This window comes from Ochotona princeps, chromosome 17 (genome assembly GCF_030435755.1).
Source record: "Ochotona princeps isolate mOchPri1 chromosome 17, mOchPri1.hap1, whole genome shotgun sequence".
Lineage (NCBI taxonomy): Eukaryota > Metazoa > Chordata > Mammalia > Lagomorpha > Ochotonidae > Ochotona > Ochotona princeps.
In genome coordinates, this window is record NC_080848.1 from 2,517,696 (window position 1) to 2,542,882 (window position 25,187).

General features: G+C 62.1%; 1 protein-coding gene across 5 annotated transcripts in view; it reads right to left on the bottom strand.

Moving 5' to 3' along the window:
* Positions 1–1,507: 1,507 nt before the first annotated feature.
* Positions 1,508–25,187, bottom strand: part of SEPTIN9 (septin 9) — a 104,574-nt gene continuing 80,894 nt past the window's right edge. For 4 of the 5 annotated variants that reach the window (XM_058675355.1, XM_058675356.1, XM_058675357.1 and 1 more), the window contains 9 exons: positions 6,118–6,309; positions 5,380–5,508; positions 5,124–5,205; positions 4,775–4,912; positions 4,374–4,491; positions 3,901–3,996; positions 3,663–3,759; positions 2,952–3,003; positions 1,508–2,396 (listed from right to left, as the gene is read on the bottom strand). In XM_058675355.1, the coding sequence (XP_058531338.1) occupies positions 2,261–2,396; positions 2,952–3,003; positions 3,663–3,759; positions 3,901–3,996; positions 4,374–4,491; positions 4,775–4,912; positions 5,124–5,205; positions 5,380–5,508; positions 6,118–6,309 (1,040 nt within the window). In that variant the 3' untranslated portion in view covers positions 1,508–2,260. Of the gene's footprint in view, positions 2,397–2,951; positions 3,004–3,662; positions 3,760–3,900; positions 3,997–4,373; positions 4,492–4,774; positions 4,913–5,123; positions 5,206–5,379; positions 5,509–6,117; positions 6,310–19,027; positions 19,360–25,187 lie in introns of those variants that run through there. The other variant, XM_058675360.1, reaches the window with a different exon arrangement.

The window sequence follows — 25,187 nt, forward strand, 5'->3', positions numbered from 1 at the left end:
GTCAAGCGGACCTCGCGTCTCCAGCATTTCAACTGGCAGAGTCCCGGCCGATGCAGGTCCTGCTAACGCACCTTGGAAGACAGTGAAGACGGTCACCCTCGAGGGAGACACAGCAGAGCCCCTGGCTTCGGGGGCGCAGCCCCTGTGCTTCGAGGTCTCGCTCTCTGCCTGTCACTCAGTTTCTCAAATAAACAAATCAACGTTTATAAACGTGGAGAGACCTGGCAGGAGACCCCAGCCCTCCCCTGCCACGGCTGGCCTCTTAAGGAAACACCGGGTGGGGTGAGCGAGGAGGTGGTACCTGGTGGCAGGCGCGGCTCAGGGCGGTGGCGGGCGCTGGGCCTACCTGGGGTGGCCACATCGTCCACCTCACCAAGGGCCTGCCTGGTTTTGACTGTGCTCAAGTCCCACAGCCTTGGAAGCCCCTCTTCCAGGCCCCAAACTGACCGACAGTCCTGGTTCTCTGGGTGGGGGAGAGATGAGGGTGGGCAGGGAGGGGGGCTGGCCTTGAGGCAGGAAGAGACAAGGTAAACTCCCTTCCCCCATGCCTGGGGCAGCCGCGAAGCCCAGGGGTAGGAGCAGACCTCAGCCCAGGGCTGGCCCACCGACCCCCGGAGACGGCAGGCAGGGGGACAGAGGGCTGAGTGATGACCCCATTGAGGTCAGGAACTTGGCAGGGTCTCTCCAGGGGTGCACCCCGCGCACGAGGGGGAACAGGAAGGCGACAGAGGCTGGGGGTGGGGGCATGGCCCCCAGGCCTGGACGTCTGCAGGGAGAACCTGTTCCTATGGTTTCAAGCCCATCCTTTGCAGTCACTTGTCACACCTGGGGATGCCTCGGGGGTCCCAGCCCTGCCCTCACCTCCAACCCACCTCTACAGCCACACGAAACCACCACCAGGTACGGTGGTCCACCCAAGACTGAAATCCGACGTGCAGACATTCCCAGCAGGCACTGACGGGCAGCTGGACGCACCCAACTCCCACCCCCGGGGATCCAGCCCAGCCAGCCCCTCAGCCTTCACCCCTGCAGCTGCCCAGGCCAAGAGAACTGCGCCCAGAGAGGCTGACGAGAGACTAACACCTCCAGGGGCCCCTTGCATTGGAAACATTTATTTCAGGAAATACAATTTCAACGCTTTTTTTTTTTTTTTATACAAAAAGAGTCAGATTTCTCAGGAGGCACAGAGTGGAGGCCGCTGTGGGGCAGGGCCTCACAGGACAAACTTTTTCTTGAAACATCTGGCTACAGAGCAGGAGAGCGAAGCCGCCCCCTTGGGCTGCTGCCAACCCCCACCCCCAGGGAGGGAAAGCAAGGGGGACCCCCAAACCAGGGCTGGCCATGGACTGCAGAATCTTGGTTTTGGCAAAAACTTGGCAAGTCGGCAAGTAAACTGCTCCACGGAGGGGATCGGCGAAGGGGGGCTTCCCAGAGCTGCTTGCGCCAATGGGCTCCCCACGCACGCCTGCTGGGCTGCAGCAGCCACAGGGCCCGCGCAGCTGGCCAGGCCTCATGGGACAGTCCCCCAGGAACAGAGCAAGCAAGCCGCTTTGGTCAGGTAGGCGAGGCCAGGCCGGCCTCTGCTGGCCTCCCGATGCGGATGGCTGCGGAGGGCGCCCTCTGGAGGTGTCTGATGGGGTGCAGGTGCCCGGCTAGGACAAGAAGGGCCCCATGGACTCCCACCTGCCCGGGCCAGGAAGGGGTGAGAAGCAGGGTGCCCACAGGGCGCTGACATGACCCAAGGACACAGAGACAGGAGCGGGTCTGTGGGTGAGGGGAGCTGCAGTCCTTGGACAGCCCCAAGCCACGCCCCACTCCCCCACTTTCCTCCGAGCAGCCCCTTAGCTCTACCCCCTCATCAGTGGGGACCGACCAGCCAGAACCAGAGTGGGGGTGTCTCTGTCCCCGCTGTGTCATTCTCAGAGCCAGTATACCAGCCACACAGGCAGTCAAGAGAGGGGCCTCAGGACGGGGGCGGAGGGAGAGAAGAGACCACCCCCATCTCACCGGCCATGGGGTCTGGGTGGACGGGCTTGTCTGGGGAGGACAGCTGCGGTCAAGGCACTTTCTGCTCAGGACGGACAGGGCACGGTGGCTGCCAGGGGCCGTGGCCGACGGGGCTACTGGCAGCTTGGGTGTGTGGGTAGGGCAGGGGCGGGAGGGTCCTGGTCCATCCTTCCCCCTGCCCCAGGAGGGAGGCTCAGCCAGGACAGGTGGAGCCTGGCAGCAGGGGAGGGAGGGGAGGGCCGGGGGGAGGCGTCTACATCTCCGGGGCTTCCGGCTCCTTCTCCTCCACGCCGTTGGCCGTGGTGCCGTGGGTCTCGCTGAGGCGCCGCACGCGGTACGCCTCGAAGTGGATGCTGCTTGTGATGTCTTTAATGTTCTGCATGTGGGTCCTGCAGGGAGGAGGGCGTGTGTCCGTCAGGGGCTGCCTGGGCGAGCCCATGCCCAGCCGAGGGCGGAGGGCGTGTGTCCGTCAGGGGCTGCCTGGGCGAGCCCATGCCCAGCCGAGGGTGGAGGCTGCGGGTGACCATCAGCTGAGGGAGGCAGAGGGCCCCACCTGCCCAAAGCAGGCTCAGCAGGAGCCACGCATGGGCAGAGGGCCAGGCGGGCCTGGGCAGCGTGCACACTCGTGTGTCCCACCTCCTCCTGACACATGCCCTGCTGCACCTCCACACCACAGTCCACCCCCGGGGCTCCTGGCAGCCACCTGCCTGCCCGGCCAAGGCCTGTCTGGGACCTGCCCCTCCCCAAGCTCCACCCACTGCCCTGTTCCTGCTCTGGCTTCCAAGAACCCAAGGAGGAGCCTAGGGCAGGTCAGGGGTGGGTTGGCGGTCACTGCCCTTCCCACCCCTGCACGGCTTCCCCTGCTTGGGATGACACTCCCCTGGCCACAGCCCCCCAAAGGCCCTGCCTCTCAGCCCCAGCTCCGGGCACTGCCGTTCTCTCACCTGATGAGGAGGTCACGCAGGTAGGCAAACTCACAGTGTGTGGTGTTCTCCACTAAAGGGCAAAGAAGGAGGTTCAATGTCACCAGGGTGCGGAGGAGCCTGCCCTTAGCCAGCACGCCCTGCCCCCTGCCCAGTGCAGCCCTGGAGATGGCCCTTGGGCAGCTGCGCCCTGCAGGTGAGTCCCAGCCGCTGGGAAGGGAAGGCTCTGGGATCCAGGACACTGGGCAGCCGGAAAGATGCAACACTTTCCGTTTCCTGGTCACTTCCTTTCCAGGCTGTCTGCAGTGCCCACAGTTTGCCACCAGGGGGCAGCAGCAGAGAGCCAATCAGCTGCTCCCCAAGTCTCCCTCCTAATACCCCCCAACTAACTGAAATGGAAGAGGGGGTGCCCAGGGAACAGACTGGGAGGACCACCTCCTCAGAGCGACCATGCTCCCTAAATGGGTTTTGGGGTGTTTTAGCACGGTGCCCATTTCAGATCCCTGCAAACCCTGCGCAGGCCCGGCTCCTGGGACCCTGTGTGGACAGGGGTCTTGGCAGGGGTAAACATCTCAGTAGGAGACTGAGCCACACCAGCTGGACTCAGGACCTAGGGAGCCACAGCGGTGGGGAGGCTGGGCGGTGTGATCAGAGCCACAGGGATGCCAGCGCCAGCCACGACGCAGCGGGCACCGGGGGTCCTCCACCCCCACCCCACCCGCCCTGCTGTACCTTCGATGGTGCCCCACTTGGTCTTCCTCCCAAGGATCCGCTTGCCATTCACCTGGTACTCATGGTCACTGCCCACCACGGCAAACGGGATCATCTCCTGGTGGGGGGTGTGGGAGGCGGGCAGTGTTGGTCACTCAGCCAGGCCATTCTGCCCCCTGGACTTCACTCTCCCCGGTCCCAGTGCAAGCCCTTCAGCAGGAAATGGGGATACTCAGCAGGATGAGCTGCAGCCACCCACCCGGAACTTCTCGTTCACTAGCCGGTCCTCGGCGTCCTCGTCGAACTCCTTCTGGGGGTACACGTCGATGCCATTGGACAGCAGGTCCGCGGTGATCTGCGGGTGGGGGAGGCAGGGAGGGACTAAGGACAAGCTGTGCCCCTACCCAGGTCCTGTGTGATCTGCCAGCCTGTCCGTCCCCTAGCACATTCCTGTCCCTCTATCCTGAAGCCCCCACCCCACGGAGGCCCGTCCTGGCCTAAGCATGCTGCAAAAATCCCTGACAACCCACCCCGTGGGCAGCATGGAACTTGGGGACTTGGACCCAGGAGCCCTGCCCTCGCTCACCTATCATGCATCCCCCACTCCAGGAGCCCCACCTGGGGACTCTGCAAGAACAGACCCCAGCAAGGGGTCCCAGGGGATGGAAGGGTGCCCCCAGCCCCACCCTTCCCTGACGTAGGGCCCACCAAACCCCAGCGGCAGGGCCCTACCCGCTGCTTGAAGTAGACCCTCTCCTCCAGGGTCAGCGTGTCGGCCTTGGCAATGACTGGGACGATATTGACCACCTTGCTCAGGCGCTTCATGAACTCGATGTCCAGCGGCCTGAGACTGAGGCAGAGCCGTGTCAACCAGGGGCAGCTGGGCGGGCGGAGGCCCCAGGGCCCAGGACGAGGATGGGACACGCCAGCCAGGCAGAGGCGACAGGGTGGGGAGGAAGACAGCCGGGGGAGTGAGGCTCCGGCTCCGGGGGCAGCCGCAGGACCTGGGCTTGCCCTCGTGGTGCCATATCTAACCCTCAGCCCAGACAGAGCTGGGGGCAGCCAGGCCACACTGACCCGGCCCGGCCTGCCTGGCCCTCCCCTCCCCCCAGCCAGGCCCCGAGGGGACGTACGAGTGGCCGGTGGCCGGGATGAAGTAGAGGCAGCAGTGCACACGCGTGTCCGGGATGCGCTTCTTGCGGTTAATGTTGACCTCCTCCTGCAGGTACTTCTCGTACTGGTCGTTAATGAACTTCATGATGGGCTGCCAGCTGTGGGGACAGCAGGCTCAGCCTGTGCTGGGGGGCCTCTCAACCCGGGCCACGGGGTGGTGCCCCCGTGTGTGTCCCATCCCCGGGGCTCCCTCCCACCTCTACCCTGGTCCACCCTCTGAACTCCAGAATAGGCCGACCTGGGACCCAGGGGTGGGGCAGGGCCCCCACCTAGCTCCAGCTAGGCCCAGCATTTCTGGGGGGCCCTCACCAGTTCTCATTGTTGATGTGGTCCCCAAACCCTGGCGTGTCGATCACCGTCAGCTTCATGCGGACACCCTTCTCCTCAATATCTACAGAAAACACAGCACAGCCTGTTCGCGGGGTGACCAGGGCACGCCCCCGAGCAGGCTGGCCAGGTAGGAGCAGCCCCTGCACCACCCCAGTCAATGCAGCCATGGCCCTGTCTTCCCCCAGCAGCCAGGCCCCTGTCCCCACCCTCCCCCCAACCCCGGTCCAGCACCTACCGTGTGTGATGGATTTTATCTCCACTGTCTTGGGGATGCGCTCCTCGGCGGCCGGCTGCACCGACTTACGGCTGATCTTAGACTTGAAGAGCGTGTTGATGAGGGTGGACTTGCCCAGGCCACTCTGCCCTGTGGAGGGGGTCGCAGCACAGGGTCAGGGGAGCAGGAGGCAGCCAGGTCTGGGTGATGTCCAAGTGTCCCGCACCCCTCTGTGCTTGCTGCAAGGTCCCCTGACACTGGCCGCTGGGGACACAGCTCCGGGGATGTCAGCAGGCCGCAGCCGATGTGGGACGGCCTCGGGTCCAGCAGTGGCTCTGGGCGAACCCTCCACCTCCCTGCGCCCCGGGGTCCCCACCCACAGGAGAAAAGCCCTGTCTTGTGTGTGGCCACGTGAGCATCAGACGGGCTCATGTCACACACGGTAGGCCATACACTGGCCACTTGTGGGCAGTGTCCATGCTGCTGGTGGGGGGAAGCAAGGGTCAGACCTCCCTGGACAGGATGAGGGTGGGGTGCACTCACACACACTCACATATATAACACCCCCACATACACATACAGCTCACACACACCACACCCCTCACATATACAACTTTTCTACAACACACAGCTCACACACACGTTCATTTCATGCACACATCTCTCCCACACGCCACGTCACGCCACAGCACGCCAGCTCCTCTCAGGTCACAGATAGGAAGACACAGCCCAGGGCGTGGCCGGGGGCCGGGCACTCACCAACCACCATGATGTTGAACTCGAAGCCCTGCCTCATGGCCTTCCGGCGCATCTGTTCCAGGATGGAATCGATGCCCACGTAACCGAAGTCCACAGGCGCCTTCTCGCTCCGGGACGCGGGCGCCTGCTTGAACGCTGTATCTCTGGGGGTGTCGGCCATGTCCACAGCGCAGCTGGGAGCTGCCTCGGGGGCTGGGGAGGAGCAGAGGTCGGGGTGAGGGGCTGGTCCACAGGTAGGTGGTCCTGACCTTCGAGACCACTTGCAGATGACCAACTGCCTCGCCCAGGAGTCCCCGGGACAGTGAGGACATCTCACAGGCCATGTCCTGACCTGCCTTCTGCAGCCCCAAGCTCCTAGAACCCAGAGGGTCCACTCAAGTACTAAGCCCACGGGCCTCTCACACACAGGTAAACCCAGGTCTGGGGGTCATGGGGCCAAATTCCATCCTAAAACACCCAGCCTTCATACCAGCTATCCTGGACCAACCAGGCACCCTCAAGGACTCAGGGGGCCAGGTCCCAGGCCAGAGCCCCCCTCTTCCTGGCACACCTTGAGCTTTGAGGCTCCCCCCCAAGTACCCTTCCCCATCTGGCCCCCTCCCTTGCCCCTATCCCACTCTAGGAACTTCAGCATGGGCTTTTGGGGGCAGGAGCATAACAGACTTAATTCCATGTCCCCACGAGGCTGGCGCCTCAGCAGCCACACTGTGTGGCTGAGGCTGCAGGCCAGGGGAGTCAGCGGGGGGACCTCAGACCAGGAGCCCATCCCCACAGCAGCAGGCAATCAGGTCCACGGTTTTCTCGACCTCCACTGGGGGTAAAAGACACACTAGAGGCTGCCCCCCAGCGCAGCCCGCAGGAGTGCAGCCCCCAAACCTGAACTAAACAAGGCCCCGGCAGAGAAGTGAGCCGCACCTGGCCGGAACCCGTGGCTTCAGCTCAGCTAGCCCACGTGACCGTCAATTGCTCCCATCTGTGTGGGGCTGGGGGCTTCCTGCCCCACCCTCCCCCAAGCCAAGACCAGCGCAGCTCACTGCAAGAGCCCAGCACCGGAAACCACAGTACACCCACTGCGTGTCCTGCACCTCTGCAAAGTCACAAAGTCATGCCCATGGCACCCCTAAGGTTTTTGTTTTTAAATTTTTAACATAAAATTCAAGGATATAAATAAACTGGAAACTTGAGCTCCCTACCCTGCTAGCCTCGCCTCTTCCACGCCCCCAGCCCTGGTAGGCCCCAACCTGTCCTCCGTCTTCCCAGCTGTCCTCCCTGGCTGCGTGTCCCTCGGCACAGCCCCTGTCCGCCAACCTTCCCTCCTCTTTCCAGGCTGCTGTGCTCAATCAAGCGGACCCCGAGCCCCACAGATTCTCTGAATGAGGCCCTCTTTCACCAAGAACAAGTGGCAAGAACTCCCCTTCACCCCGGGCTCTGGGGGCAGCATCTCCCCCCACGTGCAGAACGGAGCGGCTGCGCCATCTGCTGACTGGCTTCCACCTTTACAGGTGAACTTCACTTCGCAACACAGTGACAAGCGAGAGATCTTCCATCCTCCAGTTCACTCCCCAAAAAGCTACAGCAGCTGGGGATAGGCCAAGAGGAAGTTGGGGGTCAGAAATCCCATTGGGGTCTCCCACGTGGCAGACAGGACCCCACACCCTCCCTTGGCTGCCCTCCCAGCACATGAGCAGGAAGCTGGGTCGGAAGCAGCGCAGCTGGGACTTGAATCAGCTCTCCTCTATGAGATGCAGGTGGCCCTGGGGCGGTGGCTTGCCCGCCGTGCGTGCGCGGCCAGGGTGTCTGAGCCTCGTTCTATACGGACTGCTGGCCAGGAAGTGCATTTTTAGTCTCACTTTAATTTCCGTTTAAATAGCCCCACGTGGCCCACAGCAGCTCCTGCACAGTGCTGACTTCCAGGCCCACCCAGCGGGTGCTCCTAAGACACCACTGGGAGTCCCCCGAGCCTGAGGGTCCCTGACACCTGTGGCCTGGCCACCACCTGGGAACGGGGCCAGCATCTCCCCACCAACCACCCTGGCCTCTGTACGCTCCCCCCAATACAACCCACGTGGATGGCCTGAGCAGAGGCAGCCAGGGAGGGATGGCTTCATAAGTGTGGGTTCTCTCTCTGGGATGCTCAGAATATTCTAGAACAGAGACAGAGGTCAGACGGCGGTTGGGATAAGCACCACTGACCCACTGGGTTGGAGTAATGGCACAAGAGGGAGCTTAGAAACCAGAGGTGCCCCGGAAGCCCCCAGCAGGCTGAGTCCCAGTGTTGACCATCACAGCACAGTAGCTGTCATCTAGCACAGCTGCATCTGGGGGTGCCCGCCAGCCAGGGGGGTTCCCAGGGAAGGACAGGGTGGCTACTCCCCTCTGCCTGCCGCTTCCTGGCAGGGACAGCCCTGGCCTTACCCAGGCCCAGAGCAGCCGCTCCCTCCTCCTGCCTAGGGCTGCTGTCCAAGGCAGCCAGGCCAGCACCACGCCAGGACTTCCGCAGCCAGGGCCTGCCAAGCATGACAGAATGGGATTGCCCCTTGTGGTGGTGGGAGGCAGGGTGGGCGCAGGGACGGAGGAGAGCATTGCCAGCTCCTCCTCACAGCTCCAGGGGCAGGCACACAAGGTCCTCCGGAAGGTTGGCTCGCAGGCAGCAGCACCCAGGGGTCAGCGCCAACTGCCCCCACACCCGCAGGCCAGCAACAGCAAGGCAGCCCCTTCCCGGCCCCACGCAGAGGCACCTGTGTGTGTGTGCGTGCGGGGTGATCCCCGCTCTGGGGCCAAGCCAGCGCCAGGGACCTTTGCTGACCCCAGACACCCCGTCTCAGCCTGCGGGTAAGGCAGGCTGCACTGCTGCCTAGGGTGAACTCAACCGGAAGCAGGGCCACCCTAAGGCACATGAGCATGGCACGGGGAGGGGGCAGGCTTCCCAGGCACGTACTCGCCCCACCTGCCAGTCTCCAAGACAAGAAAACACAACCGTGGGCACCTCCAGCAGGTGGGGCTTGTCTTCTTTCCAACCCCCTCCCCAGCCCAGGGCTCAAGGAAGGAGCCCTGGGACCACAGGGGCCTGCCGCGGGACGGCCGGCACTTCCCCTCTCCCTCCCCCTGCTGCTGGCAGGGTCCCCAGGGGCCTGGGAAACCCGTGGGAGTGTGCAGTTCCTCCCTCCGCAGTTCCCCGCCAGCCAGCCTCCCCTCCCAAGCCTCTCCCCACAGACTCGGAAGGAGGTTAGGGCTTCTCCAGCCACGCCTCCCCCGTGGGGTGCGGGGTCAGGAAGCCAGACACCTCATCCATCCCACTCACCCCAGCACTGCTGAGACATACAGCCCTGGCGGCGGCACTGGTGGCTGCTGCTGAATGAATGAACAAAAGAAGCAATGAAGCCAGCCCCAACAGTCGACCTCTCCTGGGTTCTCCACATGCCAGGTGAAGGTTGGTTTTATCTCGTTCAAAGGCAGAATTACAGAAGGGAAGAAGGAAAGACAAGGAGAAAAAGGATTCTTCCATCTGCCTGGTCCCCCCACCAAATGGCCGCCACAGCTGGGACGAGGCGAGGCTGAAGCCAGGAGCCTGGAACTCCATCCGGGTTTCCCATGTGGAGGGCAGGGGTCCAAGGACTTGGGCCATCGTTGGCTGCTCTCCCAAGGCACTGGATTGGAGGTGAAGCAGCCGGACTTGAACCCGCTGTGTCACAAGGCTAGCCCTGCCCTAACACACAGGGCACACAGGAACCCTCCGGGCAGAGGCTGCCATCTACTTCATGAGGAAACCGAGCCTGGTGCTGCTTTGTGGCCCAAGCACCCTGGCATGGCTGAGAAGGTGCCCAGGCACACGTGCGCATTCCAGTCCGTCCCTCCCCACTGCCCGGCTGCTCTGCCAGAGCGCCCAGATGAGAGGACTCCCCCCCAAGCGTTTAGGGACACCGGGGGCCCATCAGGGGACACCTACGTTCCACGGAGCCTTTCAGCAGTGGCCACTGGGCAGTGTGGCCCCCGCTCGACACCAGCCAGCCCCATCACCCCCCGCAGGGCTGCCTGCAGCTCTCCGGGGACAAGGCACTGACATGGGCAAACCCTGGCATACCTGAGGCCCTGTGCCCCAAACCAATCCCAGGCGCTCTGCGCAAGCCTCCCGGTGCATTGAACACCCACAGCAGGCAATGCACTAGGCCCCACTAGGGAGGCCTGCAAACCTCAACTCCAGCTTCCTGCCCCTAGACTCCTGGGTGGCACAGGTGGCAGTCCAAATACCCGCGGGGTCCCATCCTCATCTGAAAATGCCACCTCCGGGCAGCCACTCCCAGCTGAGCTGACAAAATCCACTGGAGCCTCAAAGGACAGAGCAGAAAGAGTGAGTGTCCAAGCCCGAGGCATGCGCAGAGGCAGGCGACCTTGGAAGAGGCCCACCAACAGCCACATGAGAAGGCAGGCCGGCAGCACAGCACCGATCCTTGACCCAGCACTGGAGCAGAAAGCTGACGGGGGCTTAACACCGGTGTACATGGGTGCAGGGACGCAAACAGGAGGCCTGGAGACCCAGTCCTCCCCCGGCAGCACCCTGACTCCCAGGTAAGGCTTGTGTGTCACACACCTCCCTGAGAGGTGTGCAAAGAAGCTCATACATACACTTGGAATCCTCCCGTACCTCACCTCTTCCCCCACAGCGTCCAGGCCCCTGAGCAGCAGGGAAAGGAGGCCAGGCAAGGCTCTGGCCAGCTGCTGGGCCACCCCAGTGAGAACAAGGGGCTGTTGAGCAGCAGCAGGCCGGGAGGGAAGGCCAGCTTCAGTCTCCAGGGCTTCCCGTCAGCTCCCCGATGCTGCCTGGCCCCACGTGTGACCCCCCGCAAACCTGCCCTAGCCGCCACCCCCACGCAGGAAGGACTGTTCCCTTCCACGGAGTTCCACCACACAGCAGGCATCAGCAACTGGATCCTGAGACGCACCCACGCTCCTCTGGGCAGTTCCTGGGCAACCGACTACACGCCCCCTTGGCACCTCCAAGTTCTGCAAGGAGCCAGGATGCCAGAAATCGGAGCCGGGGCCCTGCCCTGTTCCTCCTGCCTGGAACTGGCGGCATGATGCTGGGCTTTGCAGGCGTGGCCACCCCATCTTCCTCTCCACACTGAGACACGGGGCACAGGGCTGCACCTGACCCCCACAGCCCTGTCCTCCACCCGGGAGGGCAGTCCCCATCTGGCCAGGGGCCAGGGGTTGCCCCTTTTCCCTGCTGGCCCGCAAGGCCTCATCCAGCCTGGCAGCAGGGAGAGGCAGGCGTCCAGCTTCCCACCCCTGCCCAGCCAACCCTGTCGGCTAAGGCAAATCTGAACCAAATCCAAGCTCCAGAGCCCCCTCCCCGTCCCTCCTCTGCAGCCCGCCTCCTCCAGGCCCAGTCTGGGTCTGCAGGCTGCAACCCGCAGACCGAAGTCTTCACTTCCTGAGAAGTGGCAGGGGAAGGCAGAGGAGCCCTAGCTTCCGGCCTAGGGGGCCTCGCAGCTTACTTCCAGGCTCCCCTCCCCCCCACAACTGATTGGGTGGGGGGAGGAGGGGCACATTACAGTGGCAGGAAACCGGCCCCTGCCTCCCCCGCCCCCAGCCCCAACCACAAACTCCTAGGAACCTCCCAGCAGAACCAAAATGTGGCCACGCCCATCCGGGGGGGGCTGAGAGCCCCAAATTCTCAGCAGACATCTGCCAAGCCCCTCCTCTCCCCCAGCAGGCTGTGCAGGCAGCAATCACATCAGAGCTGGGGGGGGCGGGGCGGGAAGTCAGGAGGGACATCTCGAGGCAGTCTGCAAAGATGGGGGCTGCAGAAAGAGGGAAGAGTCTACCCCTGGGGGCGCAGGGGGATCACGAATAGCCTCACCCACACCCGCAGTGCCCAGCTCCCGGTGCTGGGACAGGTTCTGGCCCTGCCGGCAGTCCCAGCTTGGGCTGTGGGAATGCCCGCTCCCCCAGGGAGCCACTGGGGAACTAGGGACCTTGGAAAAGGTAGATGACTTATGGTGGGCTGGCTTCACAGGGACCACCCCCCAGGGAAAGGCAGGCTGGGTGTGACCACTGCCTGGTCACCCCTGGGACGTTCTCTGACAGAACCTCTGCCTGCTGCCCAAGGGCTAGGCACCCCAGCCTGCCCCAAGACAAGAGTTCCAGGCCTTGACTTGGGGTTCTGCGCAGAGAGCTGCCAAGTCAGGGGTCACAGCTGCCCCCACACCAACCCACCCCAATTCCCACAATACCCCACCTTTCTTTTCCTCTTAGCCGCTGTCTCCCCTTGGGAGTATAGGGCACCTACAGCCATAGCCACAGCAGGGGGCCCCCACTGTCTACCCCTCAGGTTCCAGATGGTAGTGGGGAACCCCTGCTCTGTCCCAGCATGCTGTGTGTGAGCCAGAGGAGTCGGGAACCTCTCTGTGCGAGAGCTGAAAGGGTGCCAACAGTACCTAGCACAGAACATCCTCCACATAGTCCCACCCCACCTCCCCTAAGTCCACACAGGCTGGGCCTGGCCCCAGCAGCTCTTCAAACACGGTGACGCACGCTACCTCTCCACCCACCACCTTCTCTCCAGCTGCTCAGCAAAGGGTCGTGGAAGCAGGGGTGGGGGTTCATTCAGGAGGGGAGTTGGGCAGAGGCTGGACAGCCAGCCCAGTCCGGAGACAGGTCCCCAGTTGAGCTCCCGGCCCCTGCTCTGACCCAGGTGGCTGTGCACCAGAACTGCTGGGCACACACAGGGCTCCTTCCCCACCTCCTCCCCAAAACCTCAGGGGGCCACGCCACACATGGGGCCCCCAACATGGGAATGGCTAGGCCTGCAGGGAGAAGTCAGAGAAGCCAGCACCCCAGGAACCGTGGACAAAGCAGATGCACACACTGAGACTTGTGCAAGTTCCCCACCCCATGTCCGAGGTGAAGTGTCACCCCCTTACCCAGGAATGCAGTAGGCCGAGCTGGACAGAGGCAGCCCCAGGCTGACCCACACGCCCCACACATGGTCTGCAGAGCACCTGGTCCACCCCACGGCTCCCAAGCGTCTCCTGAGCGATCCCCAAGCTCCCAGCAGTGCCCACCCCCACCCCGCAGGACCGCGCGTGTCCTCCCCACCAGGGCTGACCTACCGGGGGACTCAACAGCCAGTCCAGCTGCAGCTCTTCCTGCAGGCGGCCCGGGGACCCTGGAGGATGGAGGGTGGGAAGCCTGCTCGCTCCCACGCCCCCAGCCCACACCCACCCCAGCCCCAGCTCCGGGAAGGAGCCCCTTTCACATGCTAATTTCTCCCTGAGCCAGTGAGAGGGTGGGGGAGGGGCTGGCCAGGACACAAGGTGGACCTGCCAAGTGGGGTCCGGGCTGAGTGCCTCGGGCGAAGGGGCAGAGGGTGTGTGGCTGGGATGGACTCAGGCCTCTAAGCCGTGTGGCACTGTGGGACAATGGCAGCCCCCCTGTGGTGCACTGCCCACCCCAGACTCCAGCCCTGGGAAGTTCAAGTCGGCCCTGGCCAGACCACCCTGTGTGAGAAAGAAAAGTCCCTCCCTGACCCCAGGTCCCCTCCAGGGGGTGGGGTCACCAAACTCACTTCCTCTTCCTCTCACACTAGAACCAGCCCCACCCCCACCCACGCCTACCTCCAGGGTTTGGGGGCAAAAACAGACGTAACCCCTCACTTCCCCTTCCTGACCAGCTCCAGGCCGGCCCTGCACAGGCCCTGGCCAGAAGTCAGCGGCAGGTGGACCGGCCACGGCAAGCTCCGTGCCCCACCCCCACCCCCGCACTGACTCAGCGCTGACTCAGCAAGCCCCAAGGCAGCAGGAGACTGGCCTGTCAACCGCAGAATCAGCTCCAGCACACCCCACCCACAAGGCCAGGCTCCACGACTCCCTGGGGCTCGGGGCTTCAAGGTTGGGCCCGGCCAGCACCACTCTCCGCAGGGGTGGGGCAGCCTGCACTCAAGCGGACGCACAGGGAAGGGCAGTGCCAGGGTGTGTCGGTCACCCAAAGCGGGGTGGAGCAGCACACTGCCACGCCCGCGAAGACAGCCCCACGGGAGGCCCTTAGCAGAGGCTGGGCCTGCAGGGTCCACCTCGCAGCAGGGTTAAGACACCACCCGTGACGGCGACAGCACTGGCACTGGTCTGAGTCCCGGCAGCTCTGCTTCCCATCCAGCTCCCTGCTTAGGGCCGGGGAAGGCAGCAGAGGACGGCCAGCCGAGGGCCTTGGCCCTCACACCCATGTGGCAGGCCCAGTCAGCCCAGCTCTGGCTGCTACGGCCATAGGGCAGTAGGTCAGCACAAGGAAGACCGCTCCCTCTCTGTAACTCTGCCTTTCACATAAAAATTGTCAAATGGGAAGATTTATTTTTTATTTTCATTGTAAAGTCAGATATACAGAGGAAAGACAGAGAGAAAGATCTTCCGTCCACTGATTCACTCCCCAAGTGGCCGCAACGGCCGAAGCTGAGCTGATCCGAAGCCAGGAGCCTCTATAGGGTCTCCCACATGGGTGCAGGGTCCTAAGGCTTTGGGTCATCTTCAACTGCTGGGGTTAGAACCAGCACCCATATGGGATCCCGGCGTGTTCAAGGCCTTTAGCCACTAGGCTACCGTGCCAGGCCCAAAAACATTTTTAAAAATGAGTACAGTAAAAGACGTGGGCCCTCTCCCCCCCAACTCTGTCAACCCACCCTGACCGGGGTACACTGAGCTGCCCCCCCACGCCACCAAAGCCCATCACACCTCCACCTTGGTCCCCAGTGGCCAGGAGCAGGCCAGCACAGTGTGGGGGGCAGCAGCTCCTCTCACACCTGCCCACCACGAACACCCTGGGGCCTCTCCCCAGCCCTGGGGGGAGGAGGCCCCCCTGTTTAGCCAGATGGAGACTGAGAGAGGTCATGAGTTTCCCTGCCATGGTCCCCTGGCAGGGAACAGAGCTTGGGCAGGTGGCAGCTGAGAATCGGTGAGTGAAGTCCAGTGTCCAGGCAGGGAGCCTGCGAGTGGCCGGGGGACAGCAAGGGCTCCCTGGGCCAGGTGGGCAGGAAGATGTTGCTGCAGGACGTCGCGCAGCCCCACGCCTCATGCTGGGCCTCGGCCTGGGGAGGGGGCTTTGGGTGACAGGGACTCTGTAGTTCAAGCAGGTGCAGGGGGCTCTGCAGCAGAGCTGGGCAAATGAAGTCCGTTCCAGTAACTCCCTAACAAACCGCGCCCAGGAAGCCCCCCTTTTGCTCTAGCAAGGACACTCCCAAAGGACTTGCCTGCTGGCCTCAGCGGTCACCTCTGTCACACAGGGGGCGAGAGCCAGAACACAGCGATTTAAGAGTAGATCAACCAGGGCCCGGCGGCGTGGCCTAGAGGCTAAAGCCCCGGGATCCCATATGGGCGCCGGTTCTAATCCCGGCAGCTCCACTTCCCATCCAGCTCCCTGCTTGTGGCCTGGGAACCGGCCCGTTGCGGCTCACTTGGGGAGTGAAACATCGGATGGAAGATCTTCCTCTCTGTCTCTCCTCCTCTCTGTATATCCGGCTTTCCAATAATAATAAAATCTTAAAAAAAAAAAAATTAAAAAAAAAAAAAAAAGAGTAGATCAACCCGGGGACTGCTGCTGTCAGGGTCGTGGCTAGGACCACACCCACCTTTCCAGGGGCTCAGGTGGCCTCTGGAGGGCCTGGACTGGGCTCTGTTTGCTTCCAGAACTCAAAAAGAGGACATGCCAGGGGGTCCAAGTCTCCTGAGGCCTAGGTCACCAGACATGGCCACAGCCAGGTCACCAGACTCCAAGACCCAACTGTAGGCCCCTGGTGCCAGCCCCGAGGGCTCAGCAGGCACCTGCACTGCTCGCTGAGGACTGGGGCAGGCAGTGGCATGGGCTCTGGCCATGGGGTCTGTCCTGGGGGACTCTGGAAGAAGCCACAGCCTCGAGGGACAACGGAACTGTGGTCTGCTCTGCCTTGGACCCAGGGCTGGCAGCAGGCGGGCAAGGCACCCAGCAGTTTTGAAAGGCCCACAGGGGAGCCGCCAGCCCACAGTCTCAGTGCTGCTCCCTTCCAGTGGTCGCTGCCTGCCCTCACACTGGTCAGTCTCAGGGTCCCCCTGACACCCAGTGGGGACAGCCCTAGCCCACCACATAGCACACCAGACCTAGCCCACCCCTTGCAGGGGCTGGCAAGGAGCCACTTGGTCCAGGGCCACATCCCCAAGGCCACTGTCTTCACCCACGGAGACAGTCTCTGAGATGGACAGCTGGCCTGGCCTGCAGAACTCCCTCCAGTGGCCCCAGGAAACCACATGAAAAAGCTGAAATCACGCCATGGCCACTGGCTTACTGGGGTACACATGCAGCCAGCACCTGTGACACCCCCCAGGGAGGCCCCTAGGCACACAGGACACCCAAGTCCTGCCCATAGTGGACCAGGCTAGCCCACTATGGGTCATTCAGGGTCAGGCAAGGCCTATCAGCCAGCAGTGGTGACCAGCCCCTGGAACAAGGCCTACAGATAAGAGATGAGGATCTGGGGGGAGGAGGGAGGAGGTCCCAGCACATTCCACATTCCATGGGGGACAGTGGCAAGGACAAGGATTCCGTAGTGACCGCCCGACTGGCGCCCACGTCCCCTGGCGCCTGGCACCTGCACAGGGAGCTTGTGACCTGCCAGCTGGGAGGGCAAGGGAACAGGGTCAATAAGGAGTCTCCACCAGCCTAGTCAGGAGCTGGGGTTCCAAGTGCAGCTCCACCCCCAGCTCCAGGTCCTGAATCCCAATCCCAGCACCTCCAGAGCCCCAGCCCCACGGGCCACCGCAGGCTGAAGCGACCCCAGCGGCCTATCATTAGTTCTGCCCCCCCTCACCCCCACAGCGAGGCAGCCCAGGGCTCGGGCAGCTGAGGCTCACGCAGAACGCTCAGGTCACGCTGCATGCCCCTTCCAGGCCAGAGAGCCTAGTGGGCAGCTGCCAAGAGGATGAGCCCCACCACCCCAACTCCGTCCACAGAGGCCTCAGCTTACAGACTCCCTACTCTGATCTCTGGGGACCCCAGAATAGGGCCTGGGGGTGGGACCGGAGCCATCTGGGGGACATAGTGTGCCAGAACCTCCCCTCCTTCCTCACCAGGTGTGACCAAGAACCCCCCTTCCCCCACCGCAGGCCTGTAATTAACCCTGCACCTTCCCAGCCCACTCCTCATAAAACAAGCTTGCACAGATCGACTGGTTCACATGTCACCTTGGGAAAGTTGCAGGGAACAGGCCCCTGCCTGTCCAGTCCAGCTGTGTTCACTAGGAGATCAAAGCAGGGGGGCGGACAGAACCCACCCAGGGGGCTGGAAAGCTTAGGGGAGGGGGTCCACTGCCACCCCTGGGGTGGGCCCAAACACCTGTTTTTCCCCGGTTGTATTAACATACAGTGTTGTATTCACACATGGGGGAATGAGGGTGAGGAAGGCAGAGACTTCCGGGGAGCTGTGGGAACACGGCCTAAGGCGTGCAGGGGCATCAGATAACGGAAACCGAGAGGGGAGCCCTGTGCCCTTTGACATGGCCAGGGAAGCAGGGCGCTGGGGGCGAGGCCAGGACGGGCCCCTTCCATGGCAGTGCACCCCCAGAGCAACTGTGAACAGCTCAGCCGTGCCGCAACAGGAAGCTAGCTGGGAGACTCGCAACGCAATGGTGGCTGGGAGGCTGGGCGGGGGTGGAGAGTTCAACCAGCCCCCAAATGGACGGCAGACAGAACGGGGTGAATGAACTCCAGACCAAGAGCGGCAAAGCTGGTGCCAGGGGAGGACACCAGGTCCCAGGAAGACCTCCAACCCCCCCACACCTGCCTTCCCCAAGGGACTCCTCCATCTTGGAAGCTCCCCTCAGTACCTGGGAAGGCCCTCCCAGTGGGTCAGATGGCATGGTGGCAGAGACCCTAAAAAGGTCACTCACTAGAGACCCAAGATGGAGTGAGGCATGACTGCCCCGTGCTCCCAGGGACTGGGAGTTCTTGCTGCTTCCTGAACACCCAGACGCCACACCCCGCAGATGCAAGACCTCCCCCGACCCCCGCCACAGAGATCAACTGGCCGTAAGGACACAAGCACACCATGGTCACCCCAATACGCTTCAAGGTGAAGGACACAGTGACCAACGGTTCCTCCCAGGCTTCCTCCAAACTGCAGGTCCCACAGGTGCTGACCCCGTGGCCCGCGGCCACCCATCAGAAGCCCCTGCACAGCAACTGCTCCCTGGGGTGGCAGGAGGGCAGGAGAGGGATTTCAAACTTCTGGGGTGAGCAGAGTGGCTCTCCAGTCCTGCGTCAGAGCCACAGGCAGATGGTATTGACAGGGGCTGAGCCCTGGTGGCCAGGAAGCTGAGTCAGCCCCGGGGACTACCGCGATGGGGTTTCAGGGAGGGCCTTGCTCCCTGAGCACCTGGAGGCTTTGGACACCCCAAGCTACAGCCAGCCCCCTCCCTGCCCTGCAGGATCGCAGGCACAGCCTTGCCCTTCAGGGCACGCCGGCATACATGGTCCCTGTGCAAGCCCAGCCCCAAGCCAGTCACCCTGGGGTGGGTCACCTGAGCCACCTGAAAGACCCGGGCTGGTCTGGGAAGTCTGGAAAGCCCCCCCGCCAAAAGGGAGGCGCAGTCGGTCTGAGCACTCCACAAGAGGGGTGACCAAATGTTTACAGAGCCAGCACTGTGCCCACACAAAGACCCTTTCTTCCACTCCCCGGACCGAAAATCTGGTCCCCGCGTGGAGCCCGCGCTCTCCGCCGTCCCTCTCCAAGAGAGACGCGGAGCCGCGCTGCCCGCCCAGGCCCTGGCCCCTGGGGCGCGGCTCCCCGCCCTGGTGGCCGCGGAGGGGTGGGAGGGTGGAGATAGGGCAGCAGCACCTGGAGGCCCCCGAGCCAGGACGTGCAGGACTTGGAAGAACAAAGAGCGAGGACTCACCCAGCAGCGGAGAGCAGTCGGCTGGCGCGCTGGACGCCCAGAGCCGCGGCCCGCCCACCGGGTCACATGGCTCCGAGCCGAGCAGAGGATCAAAGGGGCTTTGTGGCCGCGGAACAAGGAGCCTCCCAGAGTGCGGGGCGAGGTAGGGAGGGGAGCGCGACGGCCTCGAGGAGCCCAGCCTGGGAGGGAGGCTCCAAGGGAGGCTGCTGGGGGGGGGGGGCGCGCGTGGGAGACTCCGCTGGCCCCGACTTGGGGCCACCACGGCTCCAGGCGGGCCGGAGGAAGTGCCCTGGTCCCTGGGGGTGCAGCCAGTAGAAGCAGAGAAGCCAAGCTGCCCACGCCCAGAGTCTGATAAGGGTGCATCCAACTCCCCCAGGCGTTAAGTCCTACCAGAAACATGTGCTAGGAAGCACCGCGGGCCACGCCCCACTCGGGTGATGGCCTTGTCCTGGGATCTCGCTCAGGACACCCCTGGAGCCTCCCACAGCCCCGCTGCCTCTGCTAGAAATTTCCCAACAGCTGGGTAGGGGCAGAGGGGTGCAGGAGAGAGCAGGAGCTGGGGGGCGGCTGGGAGCTCACCCTCTGCTCCTCTTCTTGTAGCCTCCAGACAATTCTGGCCCTGCCTCTCTGGCCCCTGGGGGCCTGACCCGTGATTCATCCAGCCCCTTCCTCCTCCTCCTCCAGGAGACTGGGCAGGGATGGGCAGCGGGGGAGGGGGTCCCCAGAGGAAGGCTCTGACCTTGCTGGGGCCTGGCCTAGAGGCTGGGATCTGCCAGAACCATCTAGTGTCATGGCCTCTGACCCCAAGTGAGTCACTCCCAGGCACGGATGGGCCTGGCCAACTGGGAGCCAGGCCAGCTCACACACTGGTGGGTTCTGCTTTGAGAGGAGTTCACTGGTGGACTCAGGTGGTCCAGGCCCTGGGGACATGCACACCCACAGCCTCTGGCCACCCCCCCACACTCAAGGTCTGTACAAAGCAGACACCACCCCCCCTATCCCAGTAAGCCTGGCACAGGAAACACCTACCATGTTCTTTCTCACCAGGGCATGATTTCCGGGGAAGAGCGCCTGGGGCTCCTCTTCACAGCCTGCGTCCCCAGCCTTCTGCACCTCAAGCACATTCAGTCCCACCATGTCACTGGGTCATCCGCCCTGCCCCCACCAAGTCCCCTTCCTTTGGGCTCCTGGCCGGGCAGGTAGTGACCACCGGAGCCTGAGCAACCCTCCAGCAGAAACAGCTGGAGTTGCAATCGGCAGCATCCCATGGTCATGCAGAAGAAGCAACAGGGAATGATGAATCTAACCCAGCCACACCCCACAAGAGGACATCTTGGTATCCATAGAGCATGCGCGCCTGTATACACACACACACACACACACACACACACACACACACGCACACCCCTCAGAGCATGTAAGAGTACAACTGGGATGAAAATTCCTACCAGGCTAGCGTCATGGCGTAGCAAGTAAAATCTCCCCCAGTACTGGCATCTGGGCCCCGGTTCGAGTCCCTGCTGCTCCCTTCAGATGCAGCTCCCTGCTAATGCACCTGGGAAAGCAGCGAGGATGGCTCCAGCGCTGAAGCCCCTGCACCCACATGGGGAACCTGGAAGAAGCTCCTGGCAGGCCCGCTCCGGCTGTCGCAGCCCTCTGGGGAAGACCTCTGCCTCTGCTTCTCTCTCTGAAACTTGGCCTTTCATGCAGAAGTCAATAAATCCTGGGCCCTGCCTCCCTAAGAGGCCGTTGAACTTGAACTGGACAAGTGGGATGCTGGACTCTGTATGGTGTAAACTTTTAATTAGGGAATCTCAACGGAACTTGAGCTGTGGTTATGCATCAAGGTGAAGGAATTCATGATGGGGGAAGGGTTTGGGGTGAAGGGGGGGGAATCCCAGTACCTATGAAATTGTGTCATGTAATGCAATGTAATTAATGAATAAATGAATATTAAAGGAAAAAAAAAATCCTGGGCCCTGGGATCTCAAATGGGCACCGGTGTCCTGGCAGCTCCACTTCCCATCCAGCTCCCTGCCTATGGCCTGGGAAAGCAGCCGAGGACAGCCCAAAGCCTTGGGACCCTGCATTCAGGTTGGAAACCGGAACAGGTTCCTGGCTCCTGATTGGTTCAGTTCTAGCTGTTGCAGCCATTTGGGAAGTGAACTAGTGGATGGAAAATCTTTCTGTCTCTCCTGTCCATAACTCTAATCTGCCTTTCCAATAAAAACAAATCTTTTTAAAAAATCAATACATCGGGCCCGGCGGCGTGGCCTAGCGGCTAAAGTCCTCGCCTTGAACGCCCCGGGATCCCATATGGGCGCCGGTTCTAATCCCGGCAGCTCCACTTCCCATCCAGCTCCCTGCTTGTGGCCTGGGAAAGCAGTTGAGGACGGCCCAATGCATTGGGACCCTGCACCCGCATGGGAGACCCGGAAGAGGTTCCTGGTTCCTGGCTTTGGATCGGCGCGCACCGGCCCATTGCGGCTCACTTGGGGAGTGAAACATCGGATGGAAGATCTTCCTCTCTGTCTCTCCTCCTCTCTGTATATCCGGCTTTCCAATAATAATAAATATTAAACAAAAAAATCAATACATCTTAAAAACAAAACAAGCTCACACCACGCAGCACAGGAGGCAGCACGCCATCACAGGTGCGTGGCATTGCTGATACAACACCTGCCGTGCTGCCCAGCGCCTGGGTACAAGTGTGACACCAGGACCTGCTATGGACTCAGGACTTGCACCCTGCTGCTACACTGTACTGTGCATTGTTTCAGCGCACACTCCTTCCCTGATTTCAAAACAAAAGAAGTGACTGTGTAGGCAGCAGCAGCCCCGGACATCTGGTATTCACCGCATCGCCTGATGGTGGCCAGAGGCCACATCCGAGGGCTGACCTGCAGCATCCCGGGGCTGTGGGAGTGGCCCACAAACCGCTGGCTTGTTCAGAGTGCAGCAGCACACACAGGGCAGGGTTGCTCTGCGCCGGACTCTTATAGGAGAACACGTGTGCACTGTCCACCTGCAGCTTGGCTCAGTCTGTGCCAGCTACATGCTGGATGTATGAGAGCCGTGTGAGGCCCACAGCTGCACACGGAGTGTGTGCGTGGGGCGGTCATGGCTGGATCCTGGGATCCTAGTATCTTGAGTCCATACGTGGGTTCCAGCACTGCATCTATGAACCACATGTACAGATGGCTGGACACAGCCCAGGGGCCACACGGTGACCCCAAAATACGTGGCTGGCAGCATTGCCACACCCGTGGCTCCTTACTCTTTATCTGAAAGGCAAAATAACAGAGAATCTTCATCCGCCAGAGGCTGCAGTGCTGAGTCTATGCCAGACTGAGCTGCGAAGGCTATCTGGGTCTCCCACAAGGCTCCAGGACCATCTGCTTTTCTAGGTACACTGGCTGCTGGAGGTGGAACAGCCAGGACTTGAATAATTGTGCCTGTATGGGATAGTGGCACTGCAGGCAGTGGCCTAACCAAGGGGGCACCACAACACCAGCCCCTGGGCTCCTTATATAGAGGGGGCAGAGCTTTGGGGCCGGCAAGGTGGCACATTGGGTTAAGCCACTACCTGTGACACTGGCATTCCATTTGGGTGCTGGTTCAAGTCCCCACTACTCCACTTCCCATCCAGCTCCCTGCTTGTGGCCTGGGGAAAGCAGTCGAGGACGGCCCGAAGCCTTGGGACCTGCACCACATGGGAGACCCGGATAGGGCTCTGGGCCCAGCCTTGACTGTTGCAGGCATCTGGGAAGCGGATGGAAGCTCTCTTTGTGCCTTTCAAATCAATCTGTTACAATAAAGCAGCGGAGTTTCTAATATACTAGCCTGCCCTGTGTTCTCACTGCAAAGGTAGTAGGTGTGGGGCTCACACACAGGTACACAGCCCAGCCTGAAGCCAGCCACCAGCCTGTGGGGCCACCTGCAGAGCCAGGGAAGAGAACGGTGGGTCCCATGAGATCCGCAGGCAGGAGACCCCCAAGAAGGGAGGGCAAGGTGTTGAGCCCCCGAGCAGCTTCAAGCAACACCCTAACATCACCTTGCACGGAGCGTCTTCCAGGAACTCTGCTTGCCTGCGTCTGTTTATTTAACAGCCACACGGAACCACGCTTGTTATGAAGGAATTTGCGGAGACAGAAAGACCGTGGCAGCTAAGGGCGAGGGGAGTGAACGTGAGAAGTGGCCCCCTCATGGGTAGGGGTTTCAGCTTGGGGTGAAGACAGCCTATTGGCGCAAGGCAGTGTGGCAGGTTCACCACACTGTAGAAGCACCCAGGCAGCTGGCAGTGGATTCTGCATCCTGGACCACATGCAGGATTGCCGTGGCCTTTCTCCTGCACAAAGCCCACATAACCATCCTCACCCTCAACGGCAAAAGATAATCGCCAGTGACCAAGGAGGGCAAGATGGAGCAAGACCTGACCAAGGAGGACAGGTACCCATGATGATGGTGGCAGAGACCAAGGCTGCGGCTGCTCAGTGCCGCCTAGGCACCCACGCTTTGCAGGGCTGGGGGTCAACTCACAAAGGCCGCGCTCCCAGAGGCTGAAAGGCCCCCCAACCCCCATCCCCAAGGCTGCAGCTTCTGGCACACGTGGAGCCCGACCCACACGAGTGGTCCCCGTGCTGATGGGGGGCACCTGGGTGTCCCACACTTGCCCACCTGTCCGTGAGCAGCGCCCACTGCAAGCAGGGTGTCTGGGCATGTTCTACAGCAGCAGGGTTCTGCTCTGGCACTCCCTGGGGCATGGCAGGGGCTCCCCATCCTGAGCCAGCTGATAGCAGAGGATCCTGGGAGGCTGGCCCCTGCCCTGCACCCAGTCAAGCAGGGGTGTGGCCCCCCTCCTGTTCATGCACCCATCCTGCAACACCTGCCAAACTCCTGCACCACACAAAGCCAGGCTGTGGCCAGTGTCCAGCCTGCCTGCCCGTCCCGGGCAACACCCCCAAGATGCCCCTGCCAGTCAAGGCCAAGACAAATATCCCTCCCTCCTCCCTCTCTGGACCCCCGACGGGACCCCACAGTGTGTGTGTGGTGGCCAGCGGCGTCCACAGTGTCACACACTCTAAGGGTCATGCTGTGGGCAGGAGAGGGGGCCTGGGTCACACAGGTTCCTCCTGCCTCCAGTCCCTCCCCCAGCTGACGCGCGCTCACTCTGAACAGCTGGTCTACCTGGTGGCTCCTGGCTCCTCTACCCACGTGCTGCTTCACCCTGGACATCTCACTGTTAAAACTGCCTCCTTCACCATCCCCGCCTCCCCAAGAGAATCCTTCCTGACCTGGGCAGCCCTTTCCCGGGCCCTGCTCTCTTCTAGACAGCTCCCAGGGATCTCCGCGTCCCTCCTCCACTCTCCAGTTCACACCAGCGCCCCTCCCCAGTCCTCCCACCACCCCTGCCCCCAGTGTCTTCCTGGTGCTTCCAAATTCCTTCCTGCTGGGACTTCCTGTCTCACCCCACAATGGCCTGTCAGCCCACCCTGCCAGCTAACCCCTCCCCACCAGGTCACTCCTGCCCCACAGGCCTTAGAAGCCAAAGTAGAAAATTTTCCCTGGCCCTGGAGACCCCTGACATCAGGCATATATTCCCGCTCTTGTTCAAGAACCCCATATTCCACCCAGGCCCCTCATCAGTCTCCCTCTGGAAAATGTCCCCACCTCCAGGAAGCCCTCCGGACACCCGCCCTCATCAGAAGGACCATATCTTCTCATCCAGACTTGGAGAACCCCCCCAACTTCCTAGGTACCAAGACCTGGGTGGAGCTCAGGGGACAAGGCCCCAGCCTCACTTCCTTTTTTCTAAGAGCACCTCCTCCATTTAGCAGACACCCGCTAATTCACTTTTTCCTTCCTCTTGATAAGCTATCTTCATAAGCAATGAAATTATGTGATGGTATCTTCACCTAAAGTGTGACTTCCAGTCAGCAGCCAACACTAGCCCCAGGCACCCAATCCAGCCCTGCACCTCCAGCCCAGCCCAGCCCAGCCCTTCCCAGTCCCAGCCAGCCAGCCAGCCAGCCTTGCCAGCACAGCCCTACCGTGCCCCAGGGCCACACGCTCTTGTCTGACACAAAGGTAGGATCCGAAACTCAGCCACAAAACCTGCAGCTCCCAGGGGATGCTCACACCTCCTCAACCCTCCCCCGGC